The sequence below is a fragment of the Cryptomeria japonica genome, chromosome 8 (assembly GCF_030272615.1).
Source record: "Cryptomeria japonica chromosome 8, Sugi_1.0, whole genome shotgun sequence".
Classification (NCBI taxonomy): domain Eukaryota; kingdom Viridiplantae; phylum Streptophyta; class Pinopsida; order Cupressales; family Cupressaceae; genus Cryptomeria; species Cryptomeria japonica.
In genome coordinates this window covers 290,428,437-290,454,632 of record NC_081412.1, presented here as the reverse complement: position 1 = coordinate 290,454,632, position 26,196 = coordinate 290,428,437, and the positions used below count along the sequence as shown (strand labels likewise).

General features: G+C 36.0%; 1 protein-coding gene across 1 annotated transcript; it reads right to left on the bottom strand.

The window, feature by feature from the left end:
* Positions 1-12,835: 12,835 nt before the first annotated feature.
* On the bottom strand, positions 12,836-13,345 carry LOC131857637 (uncharacterized). Its single transcript, XM_059210330.1, has one exon. It carries the CDS (start codon positions 13,343-13,345, stop codon positions 12,836-12,838), a length of 510 nt encoding a protein of 169 aa, XP_059066313.1.
* Between the last annotated feature and the right edge of the window lie 12,851 nt (positions 13,346-26,196).

Sequence of the window (26,196 nt, the reverse complement as noted above, 5' to 3'; positions counted from 1 at the left end):
AGGAGAAAGAAAGAACAAAATAACAAAGGAAGAGGTAGGGGAAGAGATGGTAGAGGCCATAGAGGCAGTTTTAGGGGAAGGAGCATAGATCAACATTCCTAGGGAGAGTCTAAACTTATAGAGAAAAGTGGGGATTCTAAGAGCAAACCCAATTATAGGGGTAGGGGATCAAACAACCTGAGTAGGGGTAGATCTAATGGACCAAGGAGAGGGTCCTACTTCTCAACCATGAAGTGCTATAACTGTCAAAAGTTGGGCCACCCTCCCTATAGATGCCCAGAAAAGCCTAGTTCATCCTATGTGGTGAAAAGAGGGTAAATTATGTTCAGGAAGATGGAGGTAATACCAGAACTTCAACATTGAACCTAGCTTCAAAAGATGGTGAGATTTTAATGATCAAGAGAGTGTTAATGAAGAAGCCACACAGTAAATAGGTCTCACAGAGAAGAGTATTGTTCAGGATTAAGTGTAAAATAATGGGAAAGGTGTGTAAGGTGATCATAGATCTAGGATCCATAGATAACATCATATTAGAGGAAGCAGTAAGTAAATTGAACCTACTTAGGATACAACACAAGGAGCCATACAAGGTCACATGGTTAAATAAGGGATAACATGTGTTAGTAAATGAGCAAGCTTGGGTAGATTTACACATAGGTGGATATACGAATAGGATCCTATGTGACATCCTTCCTATGGATGCTTGCCACCTACTGTTGGGTAGACCGTGGTAATTTGATACAAAAGCATAACATGATGGGGAAAGAAACTCCTACTCATTTTAGAAAGATGGAGTAACCTATCAAATTCAATCCCTCAATGAAGAAGGAGAGAGTAGTAACAAAGTGCCTAACATCTTGTTAGTGAATGAGAAAGAATTCATAAAAACACTAGAAGAAGGTGAAGGAGTGGGATTTGCACTCATAGTGAAACGCAAGGAAAAAAAGGTAGAAAAGAAAGTTGAGATACCATATGAGGTGCAACAAATCCTTGATAAGTTCAAAGAAATAATTAGTGATGGTACACCTGCAGCCTTACCACCTCCTAGAGCCATTAGCCATTAGATTGATTTCATACCTGGAGCCTCTTTACCCAATAAGGCAGCCTATAAAATGACCCTTGAACAAAATGAAGAAGTAGCAAGATAAATACAAGAACTCTTAGAATAAGGGCTGATTAGGAAGAGCATTAGTCCTTGTGTAGTACCTATAGTGTTGGCACCTAAGAAGGGTGGAACATGGAGACTTTGCACAGACTCTAGAGCCATAAACAAGATCACAATTAGATACAAATTTTCCATACCTAGGATAGAGGATTTGATGGATTGATTGGGGGGTGCATAGTATTTTAGTAAGATTGACTTGAAGAGTGGTTACCATCAGATAAGAATCAAAGAGGGCGATGAATGGAAGACAACTTTCAAAATGGATGAGGGTCTCTATGAGTGGCTTTTCATGCCATTTGGACTCTCTAATGCTCCCAGCATATTCATGAGACTCATGAATGAAGTTCTACATGATTTCATTGGCAAGTTTGTTGTTGTGTATTTAGATGATATTCATATTTTTCAGTAAAACTAAGGAAGATCATCTGAAGCATTTAGCTATTGTTTTGAGAAAGTTATCTGATGAATAGCTAACCATTTTTATAGAAAAATGTGATTTTATGAAGCAAGAGTTGGTCTATCTTGGTTTTGTTGTATCAGGAGGCAATCTAAAAAATGGATCAATCTAAAGTTGCAGCAATAACTAGTTGGCCAACTCCAAAAATAGCCAGTGATGTTAGAAGTTTCCATGGTTTAGCACAATTTTACAGGAAATTCATTAGGGGATTTAGTGAGATTTGTGCCCCTATGCTAGACACCATCAAAGGGGTGTAAAGGTAAAGTTTCAGTGGACAGATGCAGCCAATAAAGAGTTTGAGGTATTGAAAGTTAAAGTAGCTTCTCAACCAATGCTCATTTTACCTAGCTTTGATAAACCATTTACTATTGAATGTGATGCTAGCAATATTGTAGTAGGAGTTGTTTTAAGTAAGGACAATAGACTAGTTGCATTCTTTAGTGAGAAGTTGAATGATTCCAAGAAAAAGTACTCTTCATATGATTTAGAACTCTATGCATTAGTACAGGTACTTAGGAAATGGAGACACTATCTTCTTCCTAAAGAGTTTGTTGTATACACAGATAATCAGACACTAATTTTCTTAAACTCAGGATAGATTGAATCATAGGCATGTTAAATGGGTAGAGTACTTGCAAGATTACACTTTTACTCTTAAGCATAAGAAGGGTCAATTGAATAAAGTAGCATATTATTTGAGTAGAAGGTTGTTAACTATTCATGAGATTCAAGTACAAAGCATTGATATTGATAGTTTTAAAGATATGTATCCTACTGATGATGATTTTGTTGAAGCTTATAAAGTTTGTCAAGATTTTGAGAATAATTTCCATGGTGCATATGCTGATTTTACTTTGCAAGATGGTTTGTTATTTAGGGGTGGACAGTTGTGTGTTCCAAAAGGTTCTATGAGAGAGAACCTCATTTAGGAGAAGCACAATGGGTGCTTAAGTGGGCATTTCGGTCTCAACAAAACCTTAGAGTTGGTTCAAAGGTTATATTATTGGCCTAAGATGTAAAGAGACATCAGGAGGTATGTTGAGCAGTGTTTGGTATGTCAAAAAGCAAAAGGTAATTCCTCCAATGCTGGTTTATATCAAAATCTTCCCATTCCACACAGGCCTTGGGATTGCATTAGTATGGATTTTGTGGTAGGATTACCTATAACTCAAGTAGGATTTGATAGCATCTTTGTAGTAGTTGACAGATGTAGAAAAATGGCTCATTTTGTTCCTTGTAAGACAACACATGATGCAAGTCATATTGCTTACTTATTTTTCAAAGAAGTTATTAGAATACATGATTTGCCTACTAGCATTGTTTTAGATAGGGATGTTAAGTTTCTTGGTCATTTTTGGAAAACATTGAGGAAGAGATTGGGTACTAATCTCTCTTTTGGTCCATCTTATCATCCACAAATTGATGGCCAAACCAAAGTTGTGAACAAGTCTCTTGGAAACATGCTTAGGTGCTTGACAAAAGAATATGGGCAGAGTTGGGATCAACTCATTCATCAAGCAGAATATGCCTACAATGATAGTGTCAACCGGTCTACAGGTAAAAGCCCTTTTGAATTTGTTTATGGTATGCATCCAAGGGGTATGATGGAGTTGAGGGATATCACTAACTTGCAGCCTAAGAGTGGAACAAAAAATGACATAGCTCAATCCATGAAGGAGGTTCATGAGCAAGTGAGAAAGGCTCTTCAAGAAACCTCCCAAAAAGTCAAGGCAAGAGTGGATGCTACAAAGAGAGATGTTCAATTTTCCATAGGAGATTATGTGATGGTTCATTTGAACAAGGAAAGGATACAAAAGGGAGTTCCAAGCAAACTTCATATGAGGAGAATAGGCCCTTGCAAAATCTTGGCTAAGTATGGGTCTAATGCTTACAAAGTTGATTTGCCTACTGATGTTTCTTTGTCTTCCATTTTTTAATGTTGTAGATTTGATTGCTTTCAAAGGGAAGCCACCTGAGGAGATTCAAATATTTTTAGATGTTGCACAATCCCTTTCTGATCCATCTCTCCCTTCTCTTTCTATTCCCCAAACATAACAGGTTCTAGACTCCAGGATTCTCAAGAAGACAAGGAATCACACCTATATGGAGCACCTAGTAAAATGGAAGGAGAAACCTATCTCAGAGGCCACATGGATACCTGAAACTAACTTTCAAAATTTTGACATCTCTTCTTATTTTCTTCCTCAAGGAGTCACATGACTTCTTTATATTTGGGGGAGTATGGTGCAGGAGCACTTAGTTGAGTAAAACTCTACTTTTTGAGTATTTTATGATTTCATGTTTGTAATGAATTGTGTTAGGTTTATAATGTTGTTTTAGGTTATTATGTGTCTTTTCTAGTGGTTTTGATATCATTTTGGGCTCAAGATTGCAAGTTTTGCCTTTTAGGCTTTGAGTTGATAATTTTTGGCAAAAATGTGCAAAATTGCCTTAAAGGTCTCCAAACGCTTTCCAAAGAATTGAGAAATGTTTACTAATTGGTTTTAAACATAACTAGGGTGTTTAGACAAGTTGATGAGGTTAGGTTGTCAAAAATGTCTTTTGGAGCAAGAAATATTGTCATTTGGGCTTGAAAAAGTTGTCAAAGTTGTCATTTTTGGATTTTTCTAGTAAAATGCAGTTGTGGAAGCCTCATGTCCATACAGGGATTGGTAACTAATTGGAAATAATATAAAAAGGCCTTCCTTTTCCTTAAGAAAGGCTGGTGATTGTATGAACAAGATAATCATAATAGAAGTCATGAAATTTTGGCTTTTATCATCATTTTTTTCTTCCTTGGAGTAACAGTCCGTATTGTAGCACTCTTGTCCATACTATACCTTCTATGAAGTATTCCTATTTATTGTTCAATGCTCCTCAAGTGATCATTGTACTGGTTTTTCTTTTGCAAGTTGGTAAAATATAATTTCCTTCATCCTGTGTGCTCACTGCCCTGTCAAGGGTTTGGGGTTGGAAAATGCCACAACTTGACTAATCTAGGCCTAGGTTCCCACCAAAATGGATTAGGTCAAGTTTATTTATGCATGTATATTGTGTATATATTCCTTGTTGAGTCAGAACTATGATTGGAGGACAAATTTGAGTGAAGATTAGACAAGTTTTGGAACTTGACTAATACCCTTCTTGAAAACTCAAATTCTTGTAATCAAATGCATTGAAGTGTTAAAGCTGCCAAGTAAGGAGTTTGAGAAGTGTTACAAGTTAGCTTGATTCAACTTCAATAGTTGACAAGATTGTAATTCACAAGTTTTATCAATATTTGTATTTAGCAACAAGTTCACGGTTTGTGATTTGTTTTTGTCAAAATGCTCAAGGAATGCTTGAAGAGCATTAACCAAGCCTTGTAATTGTGAAGGAAATGTAATAGGAAGATTCATGAGTGTTTTACAGACCTCATTGAGGTATATTTCTAGTACAAACTCCTTTCTATGCAGGTCCAAAGATGTAGCAACAGTTCACTGGTAAAAGGGCAGTGTTTTAATAGTGATAGTGGTATTTCTCTTCTTTTCTCAGTTATTTGCCAAGTGTTTGGCATATTTTTTGTGTGATAGAGGTAGGGGACACATGTTGAAGTGATGACAGAGGTTTTTTGAAGATGTAGGCACTTACATTGGTGAACAAAGATGCAAACACAGTGGTATTACTCCAAAACCCTCCAAAACCCTACTTTTAAGCCAAAATCTGTGGATAGCTACTAAACCTAGTTGATGGAGGCTAAGACCTAAAAAATAACTGAGCCTAGACCTCTATATAATCATCCAAAACAATTTTATGGGAGGATTTGGCCAACATTGAGCAGAATGAACAAAAAGGTGCCAATTGGCCTCCACAGGCTACAAGCCTTTTGACTGCATAACACACACTTTTCAAGAACCTGATTGGTTTGGGTTTGGTAGAACTTGAAGAACCTAAGGATAGCTATCTAGGGATGTTGAAGGATGACCATCCACCTATTAGGATTCCCACAAATACTAAGAGGGGGGGGGGGTGAATCAGTATTTAACCGGTGAATTGAATTTCTTAACTTAAAACATGTAGAACATATTATAATAGTGTACCGGTATGCAAGAAATAATGCAATAAATAGAATTAAAAGCATCCACATGAAAAACATAGCATAACACAATGTTTTAATGAGGAAACCTCAGTGGGATTTGTGACCCACAATATTCACTTACTGGCCAATAAAAGAATATTACTACTACAAGAGGGGCCTACGCATGTAGGAAGGCCAAGTGCTTAGAGCTCATTGCTCAATGGGAAGTCTCACTGACTTAAAATGATGGATTATATAAATCCAATATCTTGTACTGCATCAGAATAGCATCTATAATGCCAGATCCAGTACCGGTTTCTGCTTTGCTATTTACATAAACCCTTAACCTATAATTCGCTTAATAGGTCTTCCTTATTTCACCTAAATATATTCCTCTCTCTTACTTACAAATGTTCTATAATGATCTCTCTTACATAAGAGTCATTTTACAACTTGCCAAGTTGGCTTACAATGATTTTACAAATAATAAACAAAATATATTACAACAAAAATCTTGTTGGCCTCTATGTCAGTATGCTACCTTTCACTGCTAGTGTCGGTGATGTTAGTGCCAGTGTAGAGTCTGATCTTGCTAGTGCCGATGAACTATCTTGTCGGTGTCATAGGATTGTAAGGTTTCCATCAATGACAAAACCTTTAATCACCTACAATGTCTCATTGGAGTGTGCATATGCCAATAATCTCCCCCTTTGGCATTGATGGCAACACTCATGATAAAATTCAAAAGTGTATCCAAAACTTGTAATCCAAAAATGTTTCCAAAAATATGTTGCCAAAAATATAAGAGCTCCCCTTGAGTAGATAAGTCTTCTGCTGGTTATTTTTTCATACTACTACTCCCCCTTTGGCATCGATGACAAAGGTTGTCAAGATGTTAGTAGAGTTATAGTATCAACCTTGTAACTAGGTGGTTACAATTTGAAAAAGATATACCAAAATCAAGTTTATACTTTCCATAAACTTCTTACTATCCTTTATTGCTATCTCTGTTCTTTGAACTATACCGGTGAGGTGTTGCATATGCTCTATCGGTGTTCTTTGTCCCTGTACTAGTACCTCAGATATTTCCTTCCGTAATGATGCTAGATAGTCCAATCTTGGACTCAGTCTAAGTCTCAAATTCTCTGCCTTATTTACTATTCTCTCCTTTTCTCTTTCTAACTTAAGTAACTCTTCCTCAAAACTTGTTATCCTTTGTTCAAAAATTGATAATGTATCTGGTGAGTTAACAAAATTGTCAACAAGTTTATTGATTTCATCATGTACCTTGCTCATTTTCTTATCTATGTCTACTATCAAAAAGTTTGTCTTGCAAGTATCTTTGTATAGAGTTTTAAATTCCTTCAATAAGTTACATAGTTCTGGTAGAAGTGTGTCAAATTCCCTAGTACGCTTCTTTATCTAATCTTCAAAGAATTTTTGCTTTTCAATTTCTAACTTATCCTTCAATGCCTATTCCTTTATTTTCTCAACAGTCACTGTGTTCTCAATGTTGTATTTACACAAAGTGTCAAGTTGGCTAAAAGAATCCTTATTCTCTATGTTACAGTTAGGAGCTATCATCTTCAAAATTGGGATTGTGTCATCTATAGCTTTATAAGCCCGTGAACTACAATCTGTTATCCTTTTGATGGAGTCCAAAAGTACTTCAGTTACATTTGTTGATTTGTAACCTATTGAGGAGGAACCAACATTCTGAATTCCACTGGTGGAGGAAGTAACCAAACTTGTAGTGACCTCTGGTAGGTTAGTCTGTGTTTCCATTTCCTTAAGCAATGGTTTTTGATCTTCTTCTGTTGCTGGTGGCACTGTTTCCATGTGAATCTGTTCCTGTTTCGGAGCTTGTTGCTCTCCTTGTCTCTCTGTTTGTTGCTTTGTTTCAGTCTTAGTCTGAGTCTCTACCTGTTGCTTTGTGTTATCAACTTCAACTTTTCTTTCAGTATTATCAATGTTGTCAGTTGTTAGTGGCTCACTAGCCATATCTGTCTTGCCAGTTGTATCTTTGTCTATCATAATGTTGACCTTTTATGTATCAACATCAACTATGTATAGTACTTTAGGATTAGGATTTGTATCCTCTATGTCCATACTCTCATCTGTCGGTTGATCTTCAGTAGTTGTTACCGGTGATGTAATTGGAGGCTATGGGAGTAAGTTGTCTTTTACTTTGATGCTCGGAGGTCCACCAACCTTTCCTTTTCCTTTGTCCTTGTCCTTTTGGTATACCTTTATTGGTTTGGGGTTCCTGTACTCTTCCTATTTTTTTTTCTCAACAAGGAATATGTCCCATGCATTTTCCTGTTTCCTCTGTTACTTCATTCACTCTTCCAACCATTAATGCAATATGCCAGTGTGCAGTAGAGAATACTGACCGGTTGGCTTTTGAAATTAAGTCATCTATCTCCTTAGGTGAGTTTACTGGGTAAACATCAAGTAACTTTTCAATTTTGATTTTCTTATCAAGATCTACAATATCTTGTCTTCTTGCTTCCAGTGTTTTGAACAATTCATTTGGTAGTTCATCTATCACTTCCATTAATAACTTCTTATAGATGTCCATGTGTAAAATGACACTGTTTTCAACTTGTTCTTTTTCATCTACTGACAATGTATCATAGACCTTTCCTATGTTCTTGAGTTTCCCTTCCTCTGTGATTTCATTTAGCAATTTTTCAAGAGGGGCCATATTTTGTTTAGTCTTCTTCTTCTTTGGTGTCAACTTTTTCTTTGGTGTTGTCTTTCTAACTGGAGACCTCACTGCCAGTTGTTTTTGTCTAGTCCTTCTAGGTGAGGGTGTGGATGTCAGTGAAGGATCCCTTTTCCTTACAACTCTTTTGAAAGTTGTAGGCATGTCATTCTCTAAAGAAGTAGCTACCAGTGATAGGTGAGTCTTAGGTTGTAGAGTTCCTAACTCATCCTCAGTGATACCAGTTTGTTTCTGTACATCTTCTTTAATAGCCTTAGCCTCTCTAGAACCTCTTCTCACAACTGCTTCAACCTTTTTCACTCTCTTCTTAGATTGAATTTGACTTTCTATGGTCTCAGCACTACCAAATACTTCTTCCTTTGGTTCCTCGGTGCTTCCATAAGTGCTTTAGCATAAGTCTCAATGATATGATAATCGATCTCATAACCCATCTCTGTTACCCAAATTGTTCTTGGGATGACTACTTCCATCCAGATCTCATCATTTTTTATCACAAAACATATTTCATCCTTGTATTTGTTGACAATCTTCTGTGATAGTCTAATCCTTTTCTTCATCCAAACCTTTAGTTCTTGAAAATAGTCATGAATATTCTTTTCTTTGTTTTCACCCATGTTGTTGAATAGGTTAGTTAACTATTTTCCTACCGGTATATCAAATCCAAGGTTCTTATTGCCTATACTAGGAACCTGTTTGGTTATATGTAGCATCAAGCATACAAGTAGATTTCCAAATCTAAAAGTTCCTTTCTTATCCTTCTTAATTTTGCCTAAGTTATCAATCAACTCATCTTTTAACCATTCACATACATAAATTTTTACATTGTCTTTAACCATGTCATAAGCACTTTTAATGCATAAACTGGAGACTAAGTTAAGTTTTTTTGCATGAGTTGCTTTGTACCCTAAAATCATGCTAAAAAATCTCACATTTATATCGGTCACATCATTAACCCTCAGAGACCTTTTGTCAGATGTTGCACTAGTTAAGTTCATTACTAGGTCATTGGAGACCTTCTTAGTCTTGTTTGGTCTGTTACCAGTGGAAGGTAACCCTATTATTGCTTTCACAACTTCCTTTGTAATTTTGTGAACTCAATCAAGCCAAAAGAATGAATCATGTACCCTTCTTAAGACTATCCTAATCACTTCCTTGGAAAATTCAGGAATGCAGAGGATTTCAGTGAATCCTAGGGTTTCAACAACTTTATGTTCAGGTTTTACATTTTTGGAATTATCACATATAATAATCTTATACTTTTTTTAATTTCTTCATCTCCTAATTCCTCTATGTTGCAATGAATGTATATTGTGGGATCTTCTGCAAAAACAACTCCTTTTGGAATTTGAGAAAAAGCACCTACATTGTCATCTTTCTTAGCTACCTCGGGAACTAGTTGAAATACGGACCTAGGGCATTTTATAACCTTGACTACTGTAGGGTTTGCTATGAATTCAGGTGCAGAGGAGGATGCCATGATGATAAATACCTTTTTTTGCCTTTGGATGGATTGATTGCTGAAGTGCTTTGCCTCTTTGCTCGAAATGCCTTAGCTTTGCAAATTTCATGCTCTTCGAATGTTTGAAATCTCAGTGAAATGAAATGGAGCCAAAAACACAAATTTATAATGTTTATTTTCCATCTACCATATTTAATGTATTCTGGTTAAGTAGTCACTTAACATTGTCTGCCGGTATAGAAGTAATTTCCAACTTCTCACTATTAACTGAGGGAATTATAGCATATGTCCCATTTGATTGCCAAACCCTCAAGAAAATTTTCTTCAATTTGATGAAGAGACTCCTACCAGTGGAGTATTACTCTGTCTTGCCGATGAAGCACTACTCTGTCTACCGATGGAGGAGTATTGCTATCCACATTCTTTTCTAATTTCCTGATCCATTGTTTTGAAAATTCTTGTTTAACCTCTTCAACTTTTTCTTTTCCTTTCAAACTAGAACTTTTGTTGTCTGTCGGTGATCCTTTACTTCTACAAAATTTTGCAATATGCCCAATCTTGTTACATGCATAGAAAGTCACATTATTCTTCTGAATAGCTTTCCCATAACCTATCTTGGTTTGTGTTCTGCATTGATTAGATAGGTGTCCAAATATTCCACAAACATAACATCTCACATTCATTCTGCAATTTTCAGAGTTATGACCAACTTTGTTGCATTTTGAACATTGACTGGTGGGTGTGTTGATATTCTGATAATTTATTGATCTACATTCATTTGGTCTATGACCATAATTGTTACAGTTAAAGCATTTTCCATTGAATTAATAAGCATTAGGTTGCCTTACCGGTTTTCTATGATCCTGTGTGTTTGCAGTAACGGAGCTTTCACCAACTTCAAAGCCAATTCTAGAAGTGTCACCTTTAGGTTTTTGATTCTTCAGCAAGTTACCAAGTTCTTCTGAGCTTTTCTTGAATTTCTCTTTATGTTGATTTGTAGTATCTAGTTCTCTTTCTAAGACTTCTTTCTGCCTCATCAGTTCATTGGAGTCATTCTGAGTGTGCATCAGACCTGTCTTCAACAATTCATTTTCATAGCTAAGTCTTGTGTTCTCATTTGCAGCATCACTTAGTATTCTGGTCAAATCTTCTTCATTCTTCTTTCTATCTTTAATTTATTTACAAAATCTCATAGTCATATCCTACATCTCATTCTTTGTTGTCATGTTTACTTATTTCAGCTTGTTTATCATATCATTAAGAGTTTATTTTTCATCATTCTCATTTTGCATCTTTTCACAAAGTTCTCTTCTCTTGTTTCTTGAAATAGTAAGATTTTCTTGAATTGCTTGAATAATATCCTGAGCAGCCTTTAGATCATCTTCAAGTTTGATATTTTTTAGTTTTTCTGCATCATAGTCTGAGAGAGCTGCTGCTAGTTGCTTCATCAGATTTTCCATCTCTACTGGTGTCAAGATCTTCCTCAAGCTTTTAGGCTTCTGAAAAATAGAGGACCAAGCATTGATACCAATTGTTAGGATTCCCATAGATACTGAGGGGGGGGGGGGGGGTGAATCAGTATCTAACCGGTGAATTAAATTTCTTAAATTAAAACATGTAGAATATATTATAACAGTGTACTGGTATGCAAGAAATAAAGCAATAAATAGAATTAAAAGCATCCACATGAAAAACAAACCATGACACAATGTTTTAACGATGAAACTTGGTGTGGGAAAAACCTCAGTGGGATTTGTAACCCACAATATTCACTTACTGGCTAGTAAGAGAATATTACTGCTACAAGAGGGGCCTACACATGCAGGAAGGCCCAGTGCCTAGAGTTCATTGCTCAATGGGAAGTCTCACTGACTTACAATGATGGATTATATAAATCTAGTATCTTGTATTGCTTCATAATAGCATCTATAATGCCAGATCCAGTACTAGTTTCTGCTCTGCTATTTACATAAACCCTTAACCTATAATTTGCTTAATAGGTCTGCCTTATTTTGCCTAAATATATTCCTCTCTCTTACTTACAAATGTTCTATAATGATCTCTCTTATATAAGAGTCATTTTATAACTTGCCAAGTCAGCTTACAATGATTTTACAAATAATAAACAAAATATATTACAACAAAAATCTTGTCGGCCTCTGTGTCGGTATGCTACCTTTCACTGCCAGTGCTGGTGATGTGAGTGTCGGTGAACTATCTTGCTAGTGTCATAGGATTGTAAGGTTGCCATCAATGACAAAACCTTCAATCACCTACAATGTCTCATTGGAGTGTGCATATACCAACACCACCTTCTTGATAGCATGACAAAGACTTTTGTGGTTTGAAGTCTAGCAAAGTGCTTGAGTAAGAAGACTAAAAATGCTTAATTACCCCCAAATTACACAAGGTCAAAGACAAAACTTTTGCTTAGGTTCCTACACCATTTGGAGGAGTTTGTAATGACAAAGAACAATTAGAATAATGCCCAAAGGATAGATGAGTGTGTAGGAAAGATGTAATGGTTCGATATAGCCTAAACTGGATGAGCAAGGAGATGAGCTCACTCAAAAAGGGAGTTTGTTTGGAAAGTGATGCATTTGTTGCTTGGCATTGAAACCACAAGAATGGTTTTACAAACATACACAATAGCATTAAACAAGTCTTTGGGAAACAAATTGAAACATTAGTCTGAAAATGTCCTTGGTGAGCACTTCTTAGCAAACTCCCTATCATTCTTGTTGTAGGTTCATGTGTGCTATCTTTTGTGCTTCATCTATAGTATCATTAGATTATTTAGGATTTTCTTCAGTAGATGCATCTAATAAAGGTTTTGGACCCCATTCATACTCATTCAAGTTTGTTTCTAAATCTTCTTCTTGTATTCTTCCCATATATGTGACAAGAATGTTTAATGGTGTAAACATTTCTTTGATTTTTTCCACCTGTTCTCTCATTTCTTCTAGAATTTATACTTCTTGTCTGGTTCCTGCTAATACCTTTGGAACTTTGTTATAATCTTCTTCTTCTCTCTTGATTGCGAGTTCTTCTTGTTCTTTCTGATACTCTGCTTGGGTTTTTTCTCTGTTTACTTCCTGTGATGCTTGATGTAGTGTCTTTTTCCTCCACTTAAGCTGCTGATAAGAATTTTGTTTTTGATTTGATGATGCATATAGATGGTATCCAAGTCCATTTTTGTCATTCATAGACTTAGTTTGTAGCTTGATGGGTTTGATGATTCCTTGTTGATGCTTTCCCAAAGGACATGTACCTAAATATCCCATGCGTTGGATTATCTTATAGCCTTGACCATACTGTTCAGGGGAAACTTCACAGTGTTGCACTTCTCTATCTTCATTTTCTTCTTTGAAAAGCCATTCAAGAATAGTTGCCTCTTTTGTTTCATTGGCAAGGGAAGTAGAGGACTGCACAAAAATACCATCATAGGTGATGTTTGCAGTTGAAGTTTGTGGTTTCATAGCTTTAGATGGTTTTCCAGACTATCTTAGTGATGGGGGAAGAGACATCAGTGAAAGTACAGGTTCTATCTTGTATCCATCTATTCTAGTACCTGTGATTTTTTAGTTTCTTTTCTAAGTCTTTCAACATAGTTTCTAAACTCTCAGCTACAAATGTTGCTCTGTTGTAAGGAACAAGGGTATCAATACACTATTTTAATGCATTACAAGTGTAGCTTGTATCAACAGGAACACTGACTTCAACTCCATTATGGGGAAATTCCAAGCACTGATGGTATGTAGATAGCATTGCTTGCATATCGTGAATCCATGGTCTACCCAACAAGATGTTGTAGGATAGAGGAAGGTCAAGAATTTGATAAATAACATCTCTTTCCCCAAGTCCCACCCCGATCGGTAATAGTACCAGAACTTTAGAAGTTATCTCTTCTTCATCATAAGCTTTGATTGCTATCTTCTTTGCTAGATCAATAAAATTCTCAAAAAATCCCAATTATATTAGTAAATTGTAAGTACAAATGTTCAACCCAGTACCTCCATCTATCAAAACATGTTTGATTCAGTGTTTATGGATCATGGCTTAAATGTGTAATGGTTGAATATGTGAATGAGTCAAGGAATTATAGTCTTTTTCAAAGAAGGTTAGGTAGTGCAGTGAGGTTAGGTGACCCACCATAGATTGAAATTGATCTAGATCTAAGTCTTTAGGGATGTTAGTAGTGAGCAAAACTTTGTCTAGGATATCTCTATGAGCCGGAGAGATCTTAAGCAATTCTAGAATAGAGATTTGAGAATTAATTCATTTTAGTAGTTCAACAATGTTGTAACCAAAAGAATATGATGAAACCAACTATTTAGATTGAGGAGACTTAGCAGTGATCGTAGCTGGTCATTTTTTTGAAGATGTCGGTAGTTTTGATGCTGTTAGATCATAAGATGAGGAACCAACTCCTTTGAGACTAACTTTTCTTTGAGCACTAGTCATGACATTCACAGTTCTTAGTTTGGTTTTCTCTTCTTTGACTATGATTACATTGCAATGTTTAGATTGAGAAGGTTCAAGCATGTTGATGACATTATCATTGTTGGAATATGTAGTGAGCAGGAAACTCCCTTGATGTTGGCCCATGACAAAAATCAAATCCATCAACATGTATCTAAGGGGCATTCATCCTTTCATTTGCATAAGTTGAAGTTGGATAATTTGGATAAGGTCAAGTTGCATAAGCAATCAAGCATTCAAGCATTCTTTTCCAGCATTGAGTATTCTCAAGTCTCCCTTCAAGGCTAGGTGTTGCATTCAAGTCAAGGATTCAACCATTAAAGAGGATATTGATTACAAAATTCAATTCCACATAATCATTTCTATCAACATTTCTATCACAACCTCCCTTTAGGTTGCATGTGCATAGCTATACTTTCGGATTCGGGCTCCATTTGCAGAGGTGGAAAAACCCTTTTCATTTCACAGATTTTTTGGAGGACCGTGTACATTCCCACCATGGTCTAGAAAAATTTTCTTGAAATTTGCAGGGCAACTTTGTCTCAACATATTACTACCAGGTCTAGGTGCACAACTTCATCCTATATTCTGATCTTAAGTTATAATTAGTTCTTTGTCACTTTTGCACTACATAGCTCAATCAATTCCTTTCCATTTAAAATAGGAAGAGGGGATTAGCTTATCATTCCCATTTCACTTAGAATTATATCTTCTTGTTGGGAGGTTTAATCTAGTGAATTCTCCTCTCCTCTTCTAATGTAACTAGGTGAAAAGTGTTTGAAAGGGAATCCATAGTGAAACTCTCATCCCTCCTTGGAGGGAAAGAGTAGTTTCCTCTTGATCTCTCATTTGCACATTTCACCACATTACATTTTGGTGAACCCGATGTCTTGCATGCTTTCCTTTGAACAAAATTGCATACTTTTCATTTGCAAGTTTAAGTTTTATTCAAACTTAGTGGTTAAATCATTAAAAACCCTAGTTTTTTAAAATTAAAATTGAACTTGTGATTTGTAAAAATTGCTTGTAACAATCTTAAATCTAAAAATTGTTTTGTTTGTCAAATTCAATTTCTTCATTGTCTTGTTCAATTTGCAAATCAAATTTACAAAATTAAGAGTTTACTTGTTAAAACCTTAATTTTCAAGAATCATCTTGAACTTGTGCAAAAATTGGATTTCCATTTAATTTTCAGATTTCTAATTGGTCTCTAAGGTGTCCCTATCAGTTAGGTTTGACCTTCTTCAAATTTGAAATTCAATTCCTGTTTTTCTTCAAAACCCTAATAGGGTCCTATTTTTACATTTGCGCCTTCATTTCGCCCATCTAGAGGTTGTAAAATTCATCAATTTTTTGGGGTTAGCTTTGAAATCATTGTAATATTCATCCTTGAAAAATTTCAAAAAAAGTTGGTCGGACCATGTACGTTCCCGCCATGGTCCTCGGCTTTTTTTGCCAAAATTTTGGGAGATTGTTATGACTATATTCAATAGCCTAAATCTAGAATATTGGCTGATTTTATCAATTTTTGATCCCCCTAGAATCGAAAATACCTCCAAAATTCAACATTGCAAATTTCAAGAAATTTTTTTAAATTAAGAGGTTAATTATAGTTTGCCCTAATTTTAAAAATTTTGATTTTAAAACTAAGTGGTAGTCCCTTGCCCCTAATTTTAAAATTCCAATTTCCTTTCATTTTTGGAAATTGTGTCATCCTCTTCCCCCAACAAAGTTCAAATTGTGTAATCATTATTTTCTTAAATTTTGCATTGATCAATTTTGTAAGCTTTGTTCCAAAATTCAAAATTCAAATATTCTTTCTAGTGCATGATTTTTACCACTATTAGTTCTACTTATCCTATCCCCATTAGATAAAGAATTAGAATTAAGGCTTCCCAAGGTTTAATTATCGAGGAGATGGAGCTAATTTGGGTGACTTCTTTAATGAGGATCATGCTAATTCTTCCCATCCTAATCATGTCCCTATTCACCCTATTGATGAATCCCATGATGGAGAAGAAGTTTTATCTAGGGTCTCTATAGATCAACTTTCCACATTGGATAATCAATTTGATAACTTTCAACAATGGATGTCCTAAGAATACCCTAATAGTGAAGCTCTTCCATTAATTGAAGGCATTAAGCACATGATTCAAAGTGATAAGAATGGAATTGATATATTTTGTGGAATTTCATATATTGTTGATTCTAATGTCATTCTTGTCAAGAGTTGTGCCAAAACCCTAGGTTATTCACAACCTTCAACACAAGTCAATCCTTCTATTCCTTTGACTACTCTTATGACTAGTATTCCCACTTTTACTTCCAACATCATGGCTACATCAACTCAAGGTGTCATTCATATAAACATTGGTCATGGGGGCAATCCCTCTACTTCATTTAATCCTCCATCTTTACCTATGTCTTCCATAAGTATTCCTATTGTTCCTCAACCAATCAACGTGACACAAGGGGGAAATTCCTTCAACAACTTTATCCCTTCTTTAAGTGTCCCTTTTCCTACCCAATCATCACCTATGCCTACTTATCATAATATCCCACCATCTTATTCTTAATCCATGCTTTCTTTCAATAACATCACACCACCTTCTCAATCAACTATGTTTAACATCATTTCTTCCACCAAAATGACAATTAACAATCTTTCTCAAATCTTGTCTTCCTTACAACAACAAATTGCTTCTATGAGTCAATCCAAGTTTAGTGTGCCCACCTTCGATGTTGTGAGCCCACTTTTTCTTGATATTGTTTGAGTCATGCCACCTAAACATGTTGATATCCCTCAATTAGAACTCTATAATGGAAAAGGTGATCCTCTTATGCATGTCAAAACATTTCAAACCTTGTGTACTGATATTTCTTATGATCAAAGATTTCTTGCAAAATTGTTTTCAAGAATTCTAAGAGATAAGGCTTTATAATGGTATTGTTCTTTTCCTTCTTATTCTATCACTTCCTTTCAACAACTAGAAAATTCTTTCATCTAACAATTTCAAAACAACATTGGTCCTAAAATTGTTGGCATTTTGCTGATGTTGTGATTGTCATTGATGGACACACACTTGCTTTGTGTACACTTTCTTGATGTATGAGTACTTATGCTCAACTGGTATTGTTCCAACCGGTATTATGTATTATAGTCTTTAGACTATCAGTGTTTTAAAGAAGATGTTTATTGGTCACAAATTGACTGAAGACCTCAAGCAGTTCAAGAATATTAATCGGTACGATGGAACAAAGCGGTAGTTAACATTTTTCCAGTCTTCATTTTTGACAACTGATAATTAGTAAATTGTATGAACCAGTATTACTTTGTGATAAGTTACCAACCGGTATTTTTGTGATGAGTTATCATTTGTTCCATGTTACCAAATGTGTCTAGATGCACTGAACCTAGGAACTTGTAATTTAATCCTATTGGACCAACATGAAATCAAACTCCTTTATAAGGACATCATGTCTAGGGTTTTAGATGATGATGAGGGTTTTGTATGTGCGATCATATAAGAGAAGATTAGGTCTATGTGAAGAGCAAGAGTATGGAGATATTGAAGACTGAAGTAATGCTAAAATGCATTAACAATGAAGTATCAAGGATCTAACCAAGCATACTATGCTAGTATCTAGATCACTCACCTATTGATTACTCACATCTTTGACAAGTCTGAAACCCTTAATCGGGGAGGCCTAGCAAAGCCTTTGTAAATCCTCTAACAAGGTGGTTCACAACTGTGAATCTGAAATCCTCTCACAAGGTGGTCTTTAATATGACTTATCTCCTAACAGAGATCTAGATTCCTAATAGGATATGTTCTGGTGAAGAGCATTGTATGACCTTAACCAGTCTGGTTTCTATTTTGCAGATAGTTACTTTTGAGTTCTGCTCACTGTGGTTTTTCCCATTTGGGTTTCTACATCAAAACATCTCGTGTTATGGTTATTGTGCTCTTGTGGATGAATGCTTTGTTTTCTACTTGGTTTTCATTTATCTTAACCAGTTTATTAGTGAATATGTTGTATCAGTTATCTGCTAAACTGTTTAGAAGTTTGAGTTCAGTTTTTTTTGGTATACTAATTCACCCCCCCTCTTAGTATTCATCAATTGGTATCAGAGAAAACTTTTCTATAAGTCTAACCACTTGGAAGGAGATATGAGGGAATACATTGTGAGGGAACTTACTCATCATCTCACTCAGACTGAGAGATCTTATGATGAACTCAAAGTCAAGTATAAAGCCTCTTTGGCAAAAAGAAGAAAGCATGCTGAGAAACTAATGGAGCTTACTGAAAATAGTTCTTTTGATGAAGTAGACATGGATGCCCTAGTTGAAGAATTTGAAAAACTGAATGAATCTAATGCCAACCTGAGAAGGGACCTAGAAGGATTGACTATTAGAATGTGTCAAGAGCTTGAGAACCGAAGGAAAGCTGAAGATCTGGTAAAAGACAAAGATCATGAGATCTCTAAGCTAAAGCAAGAAATCAATGCCCTTACCGCTCATCTACAAGAGAGTAAAGTGGAAAAAGAAGAAATACAAGGTGAACTAAACATGGCTATTTCTGAAAATGCAACCTTGAAGGAGTCCAATGTTGCTATTTCCAAAGAACTCACTGAGTCAAAAGAGATACATGCCAAATTCAATAAGAGTACTGCTAAGCTAGAGAAAAAGCTTGAATAAGCAAAACTGGTAAAGAATACCACTGGACTTGGTTTCTTTGGTTATGAGGAATGTGAGACCTCTTGAACAAAAGATGTAGCATCAAAGAAGCAACCAACATCAAAGGATAAAGGTAAGCAAAAGTTTAAACCTATTTGCTTTAATTGTCTCAAAGAAGGACATATTGCTAATGTGTGTAGAAGCAAGGCCTACAATAAATTTCCTTATTTTCTAAACAATAAGCCTAGATCCAATAGATTCAATGGAAACTGATATGTATGCAATAAGTTTGGGCATAGAGAATTTGAATGCAGGTCTGTTTTGCACAACTTTGGGAGATACCCTCCAAGGAATCAAGGAGTTATCTCAAAACCCACTGTGAACCAGAATCCAAATTGGTATAATGCCTATGACCATGAGTTAGGTGGTGGTGGCTATCAAGCAACAACTAGTTGGAGAGCAACCTATTTGATCTGTCATGGTAGCGGTCACACTGCTGTAACATATAGAAGGAAGAATGGTAGTATGAACAATGGACCATGGAGAACACCTAGAATGGTATGCTACCATTGCAACAAACTGGGACACACTACTAGAACCTGCAGAATGAGGAAGAACCTATCGGGTAATATACCGATCACTCCAGAAGGGAAGATTGATGTTGAAACCATTCAAGTGGGAATGAATAAAACAAGGAAAAAGAAACCTAAAGAAGTGTCACAAGATGAACCAATTTCTGCACCTAGTGTGGAAGTCTCTGAATTGCCAAACTGTGCTTTAGAAAAGCTTAGGGGGAGCATATTGGTGAAATATTTGAACCCCCGATTTATATCGGTAAAGACCTTAATTGATATACGTTACCTATCAATCGATAGAAGATTTTGAAGTGGTAAAAGGAAAAATTAGGGTTTGTACCCTAGCGGTGGAGCATTTATTATGCTAGGTGAAAGATCATTTAAAAGGGATTTCTGATGCCATTTTCACTTATCTACTTTCGAGCAAAGAATTTTCAAGTGTAGAGAGAGAAGAGCGATTCGTCTAGTAATTCAAAGTGATTCAAAATCTTGCAGGATAATCTAGAGATCATTTTCAATCAATCAGGTGAAGAACACCAAAGCGGTAATCCAGCAACCGAAGTGGTGTGTTGTGAGCAACATTGCAAAACCCTAAATTTTAAAGTGTGAAGGTATTTCTCAAAATTTTTGTCTATCATTTAATCATGGCTTTTGCATCGCACTCCAATTCTAGTGCACCTATAGACTCAACAAATTTTATTCAAAAGAAGATGAAATACAATGTCCTATCCTAGATACTCGTTGGAGTCATAGTTGAGGAAGATATTTCAGCTTATATTAATTGTAAATTGGAAGACCTAGGATCCCTAGTGATCCATTCCTAGCTAGGTCTATTATGTGGGGATGACAAGAAAATCAAACCAGAATATAGCATCCTAGAGAGGAAGAAACTACACAATGCAGTTTATTTTTTGGAAGAGTTCACAGAAGATCACATCCGCACCATCTTGAGTAGAGTACACGGTGATAAAATGTACCTTGAGAAGACGCATGATATCACACCAAAAGCAATTCATGCCTTCACCAGTTTCTGTAACATTGGTGAGGTGCCAACTTTAAGGAAGGTCATCAAGACTGAAATGACTAAGCTCACGAGTTCTTTGAGTGACCAATGGGGAATGACTATCAACCCCATCAAATATGACTTGGTTAAGCATGCTTGCATGGTGATCAACTACCAAGTGTTTTATGCCAGCAGAATAAACTCTATTTGCACTGCTATAGTGAATGCTACCTACAAAATGATTCAGGAAGATGCCTCTTTTGATTTATGTACCTATTTGCAGAAATAACTGCTATTGAACCTGAAGTCCATTAAACAGGATAATTCTCTAAGGTTTAGGTTTGGATAGCTTTTTATCATCCTATTCTTCTACTTTCAAGACTATTTTCTTGGAGTAGGTGATATTCAATGGTCTATTGACCAACCGATCACTAAGAAAATTAGGGAAAGTCTCCAAGCGGTGGGAACCAGATATTGTAAGGTTTTGAATAAATATTTTGATGAATTCAAGTGGAAAATGAGCCAAAGGATGAGGATTTCTGGAGATATTGTAAAGAAATATGAAGATGACATCTACTTGATCATAAAGGTAGATGAATGCATAATGGAAGCAGTAGAGCCAAGAAAGGAAGCAGTATAACCTATGGGGTATGAAGTGATATATGACATGTTGGATGGGTATGCCTCTACCCTAATTGCCTCACCTCTAGATGCTAAGAAAAAGTGAACCGACACCTACTTAGAAAGGGTAACACTAGTTAAAGATCCTACAGTGAAAAAGGGAAAGGCAGTTCCATTGGTATCAACACTAGTTACCTTAGCCAGCCCAAAAGTGACCAAGCGGTCACCTACCAAGAAGAAACTAGAAGTTGCACCCGCTAAAGTATTTGAGAGGAAGCTAAAGACCAAAAACAACTCACCCGAATCAGAGGATACCGAACTGGAAGTGTAGCCTAGGAAAACCAGGCAATCAAGCAAGAAGGCTGAGTCTATTGGTAATGCACCTGCATCATCAACATTGTTAAATATAGACATCTCTTCTTATAAGCCTCTGACACATTGTCAAAGGACTTTAAAAAATATTAAGAGAATGGTGCTTGACGACTTAAAGAATATTTTGCTGATTTTTTTGATAATGAGAAGGAGGAAGTAGAGCAGGAAATGATAAAATATCTGTGTGTTAATGACTGGTCACCATCTGAAATTAGATCAGTGACACCTGATTCTTTATACAATTCTTTGGACAATAAATAGCGCATTGCCATTGAGAAAGAACAAGAAATAAGGGAGAAAGTCTTTGCTCAGTACTTTCCTGATGCCTCCAATTCTGAATTGTTTGAGATAATGGACAAGAATAAAGGTCTCTTCTTCATGAGAAGAAGAAGACTTAGGCTGCTAGAATGCAGAGCCTCTGAAGTGGAGAAGGACACTCATCTAGATGCAAAAGCTATTGTTAGGTTGCATCAAGTGTCTGAGGCCAACAAGAAGGCCGAACAAGAACCTGACCTATCCTCAGCCAAACCAGATGAGGTATTTGATGGTGAAGGTGAAAGAGTTACAGAATAGGTTGAAACTATTGATGTTGATGCATTAGATGTTGAAGATGTCACTCTAGACATAGAGAAGGAGAAATAGGATAAAGAAAAAGCAGAAAAGGAGAAACTGGACAAGGAAAAGGCTGATAAGAAGAAAGTGGAGAAAGAGGAAGAGAAAAAGAAAGAGGAAGAGAAAAAGAAAGAGGAAGATAAAAAGAAAGAGGAGGAGAAAAAGAAAGCAGAAGACAAGAAGAGGAGAAGAGGAAAGAAGAGGAGAAGATGAAAGAAGAGGAGAAGATGGAAGAAGAGGAGAAGAAGGAGGAAGAAGATAAGAAGAAGGGAGAACTAAAGAAGAAACAAGAAGAGGACCAAAAGAAGAAAGAAGAAGAAAAGAAAAGAGAAGCAAAGGAGAAGGACGTAGAAAGAGCCAATCAAGCGGAGACTCCCAAGGCAACTGGCAGTCAAGCCAAACCGGTTGACATCACCAGTCCTATTGATCTCTAATCTACAGATGAATCAGAGCTACTTCAAAGCATAAAGCTTGCACAGGAATGATTGGAAGCATCAAGGAAGAAGGAATAGGATGTTATTCAAATTGTGGTTGACTTTCTTACCAGTTTGATTCCTAGTACTAACCTCCCCAATACCGATTCCTCTCTGTCAAATCTTAAACTTCTATGTATCATTGGAGAGGACTAGGTCCAATGCTTGGAAGAAGTTGCTGAAGCAAATGCAAAGAAGAAGCATGAAAAGGCACTCAACACTGCCTTAGTCAAGAAACTGAATGAGCTCTGGTCTCAACTTCAAAAACAATAGGAGAATATAGGTGTCGCTATGGATGAGGGCAAACTCCTGTTGAGAAAAATTAGACAACCCCATCTATTTTGCGATGATGTGTTCACACAAAAAGATAAACTCCAATCAGATTTGCAGGCATACATAAGCAACTTCAAGATGCCATATGATTCCTTCACTACATATGGGCAAACAGTTCATCGCTATCAGCTTCAGTCTGCTAGGATAGAATTAGAGATTAGCAACTGGTCAAGAGATTTGTAGGAGCTTCAACTGGTCTTATTACCTAGACTGCAAATTCTTCAAAAGTGCTTTCTCAATCTGGAATCTTTAACGGTAATTCAAGAGATGAGTAGCATTGATGCCATAGAAGAATAGGTATCTTAGATGCAAACTAAAAGTGAGGTTGCTACCTCATTAATTGAGTCATGGTCATTAGCCATGAAGACTTTTTTGCAAGATTTTAAATCTATTTTTGACAAGTTTCATTCCTTATTGTCATAAACATTTACTCAATTTTAATGATAATGAGAAACAGGGGTTATTTTGCAGTGCTTTGTCATTGTTCGCAAAGGGGGAGTAGTATTTAAAATTTTGGTGAATGTTACCATTTCATGTATACTTTCATGTTACCTCTTTAAGGGAGTAGTATACATTATAATTTCTACAAAACGGATAGTATATATGCTTAGGGGGAGTAATTTTGCATATGGCATATTTTTGTTGTAGAAACACTTAGATGTCAAAATTTTCCTAAGTGTTGCCATCAATGTCAAAGGGGGATTTTGTTGGCATTTTGATGATATTGTGATTGTCATTGATGGACACACACTTGCTTTGTGTACACTTTCTTGATGTATGAGTTATGCTCAACCAGTATTTTTTCTAATCGATATTATGTACTATAGTCTTTAGACTATCGGTGTTTTAAACAAGATGTTTACCGGTCACAAATTGACTAAAGACCTCAAGCAGTATGAAGACCTCAAGTGGTTCAAGAATCTCAAGCAATACGATGGAACAAAGTGATAGTTAATATTTGCAGTCTTCATTTTTGACAACCGGTAATCGTTAAATTGTATGAACCGGTATTACTCTGTGATGAGTTACCAACCGGTATTTTTGTGATGAGTTATCATCCACTGACACTTTGGCAGTGATTTTGTGTCATGTTACCAAATGTGTCTAGATGCACTGAACCTAGGAACTTGTAATTTAATCCTATTGGACCGACATGAAATCAGACTCCTTTATAAGGACATCATGTCTAGGGTTTTAGATGATGATGAGGGTTTTGTATGTGTGATAATACAAGAGAAGATTAGGTTTGTGTGAAGAGAAAGAGTATGGAGATATTGAAGACTAAAGTAATGTTGAATGTATTAATAGTGAGCTATCAAGGATCTAACCAAGCATACTATGCTAGTATCTAGATCACTCACTTGTTGGTTACTCACATCTTCGACAAGTCTGAAACCCTTAACCGGGTAGGCCTAGCAAAGCCTTTGTAAATCCTCTAACAAGGTGGTTCACAACTGTGAATCTGAAATCCTCTCACAAGGTAGTCTTTAATAGGACTTATCTCCTAACAGAGATCTAGATTCCTAACAGGATCTGTTCTGGTGAAGAACATTGTATGACCTTAACCGGTTTGACCTTAATCAGTCTGGTTTCTATTCTGTAGATAGTTACCTGTGAGTTTCTTCTCACTATGGTTTTTCCCATTTTGGTTTCCACATCAAAACATCTTGTGTTATGGTGATTGTGCTCTTGTGGGTGAATTCTTTGTTTGCTATTTGGTTTGCATTTATCTTAACCGGTTTATTAGTGAATCTATTGTACCAGTTATCTACTAAACTGTTTAGAAGTTTGAGTTGAGTGTCTTTTGGTATACTAATTCACCCCCCCTCTTAGTATTCATCAAAAATCACTTTGACCGATTTAATGCATTGTAAACAAGGTGTTAAAGAAAAAGTGACCAATTTCATTGGTAGATATCAGCATTTGTGTCTGTAAATTTCTTTTCATGTACCTAATAATGATATTCAAAGAATTTTCATTTCTAATTTACAAAAAGATATCAGGGAAAAGATTCTTTTGTCTGAGTTTACTTCCTTTCCACAATTGTGTGCAACATTCCATAATTATCAATTGGATATGAGTCAAATGAAGCAATCCACTCCTATGGCTTTGAGTGATAAGGGGGAGAGTGTTCAACAACCATTTGCAAAGTTCAAACCAACAAAAATCTTCATCAAGTTCAATGATACAATCAACAACCACAATGTGAATGCTACAAAAGGTGTGCCTCCTATTTCTAAAATTTTCAACAGAGAAAGATAATTTAATCCTTTGAATGAATCTTTACATAGTATTATGTCTTAGTTGTTGCACATAAATGTTCTCAAACTTTCTCCTATAAAACAAATTGATCCTTCAAAACTCGCATCCCCTTATTTTGATAACAATTCATTTTGTCAATTTCATCATCAGCCTAGTCATGATACTGAGAAATGTTTTGCATTGAAGAATAAGATTCAAGACTTGATTGATAGTAATACTATTTCTGTGGTAGGTGTGAATGATAAAGGGAATAAATCAATAGCTCCTCCTAATCAAAGTCTTAAGATTTTCACTGATCCCTTACCTTCTCATACCTCTAACATGGTTGAGATTGTGCCTACTTCTTACTCTTTTGAGAAATTCACCTCTATGGCTCCTAACTTGGTAAATATGGTAGAAAAATAAGATATGCCTAAGGATCCTTCTATTGCATTTGACCCTAGTGAGACCATTAGAGCACCCGATGGCCCTTTATACATAGTTGTGAAGGTTAAGGATATACCTTTCTATGGTACCCTTATTGATCCCTCTTGCATGGTTAATATCATCACTAAGGAGTATCTTTTAACTTTATGATTGCATAAACCAATATATGATGCTTCTTACATGGTTGTGAAGTTATTTGATGGATTCTCTTGTCCTACCATTGGCTCTATCACCCTTCCTATTGAATTTCATACTAAATCTATGGATGTTAACTTTGTTATCATTCCTTCTTCTGAGAAATTTCATGTGAAGTTGGTCTATCCTTGTCTATCTTCCATGAAGGCTATTGCTTCTCTAATCCACAAGTGTCTGAAATTTTCTCACAATGGAGAAATCATAACCATGAACCATATCTTATTTTGTCCATCCGAAAGAAGCCTCGGTGTTCCTATTGATTTCTTTTGGCCTAAACAATTTTAATCTCTTACATTA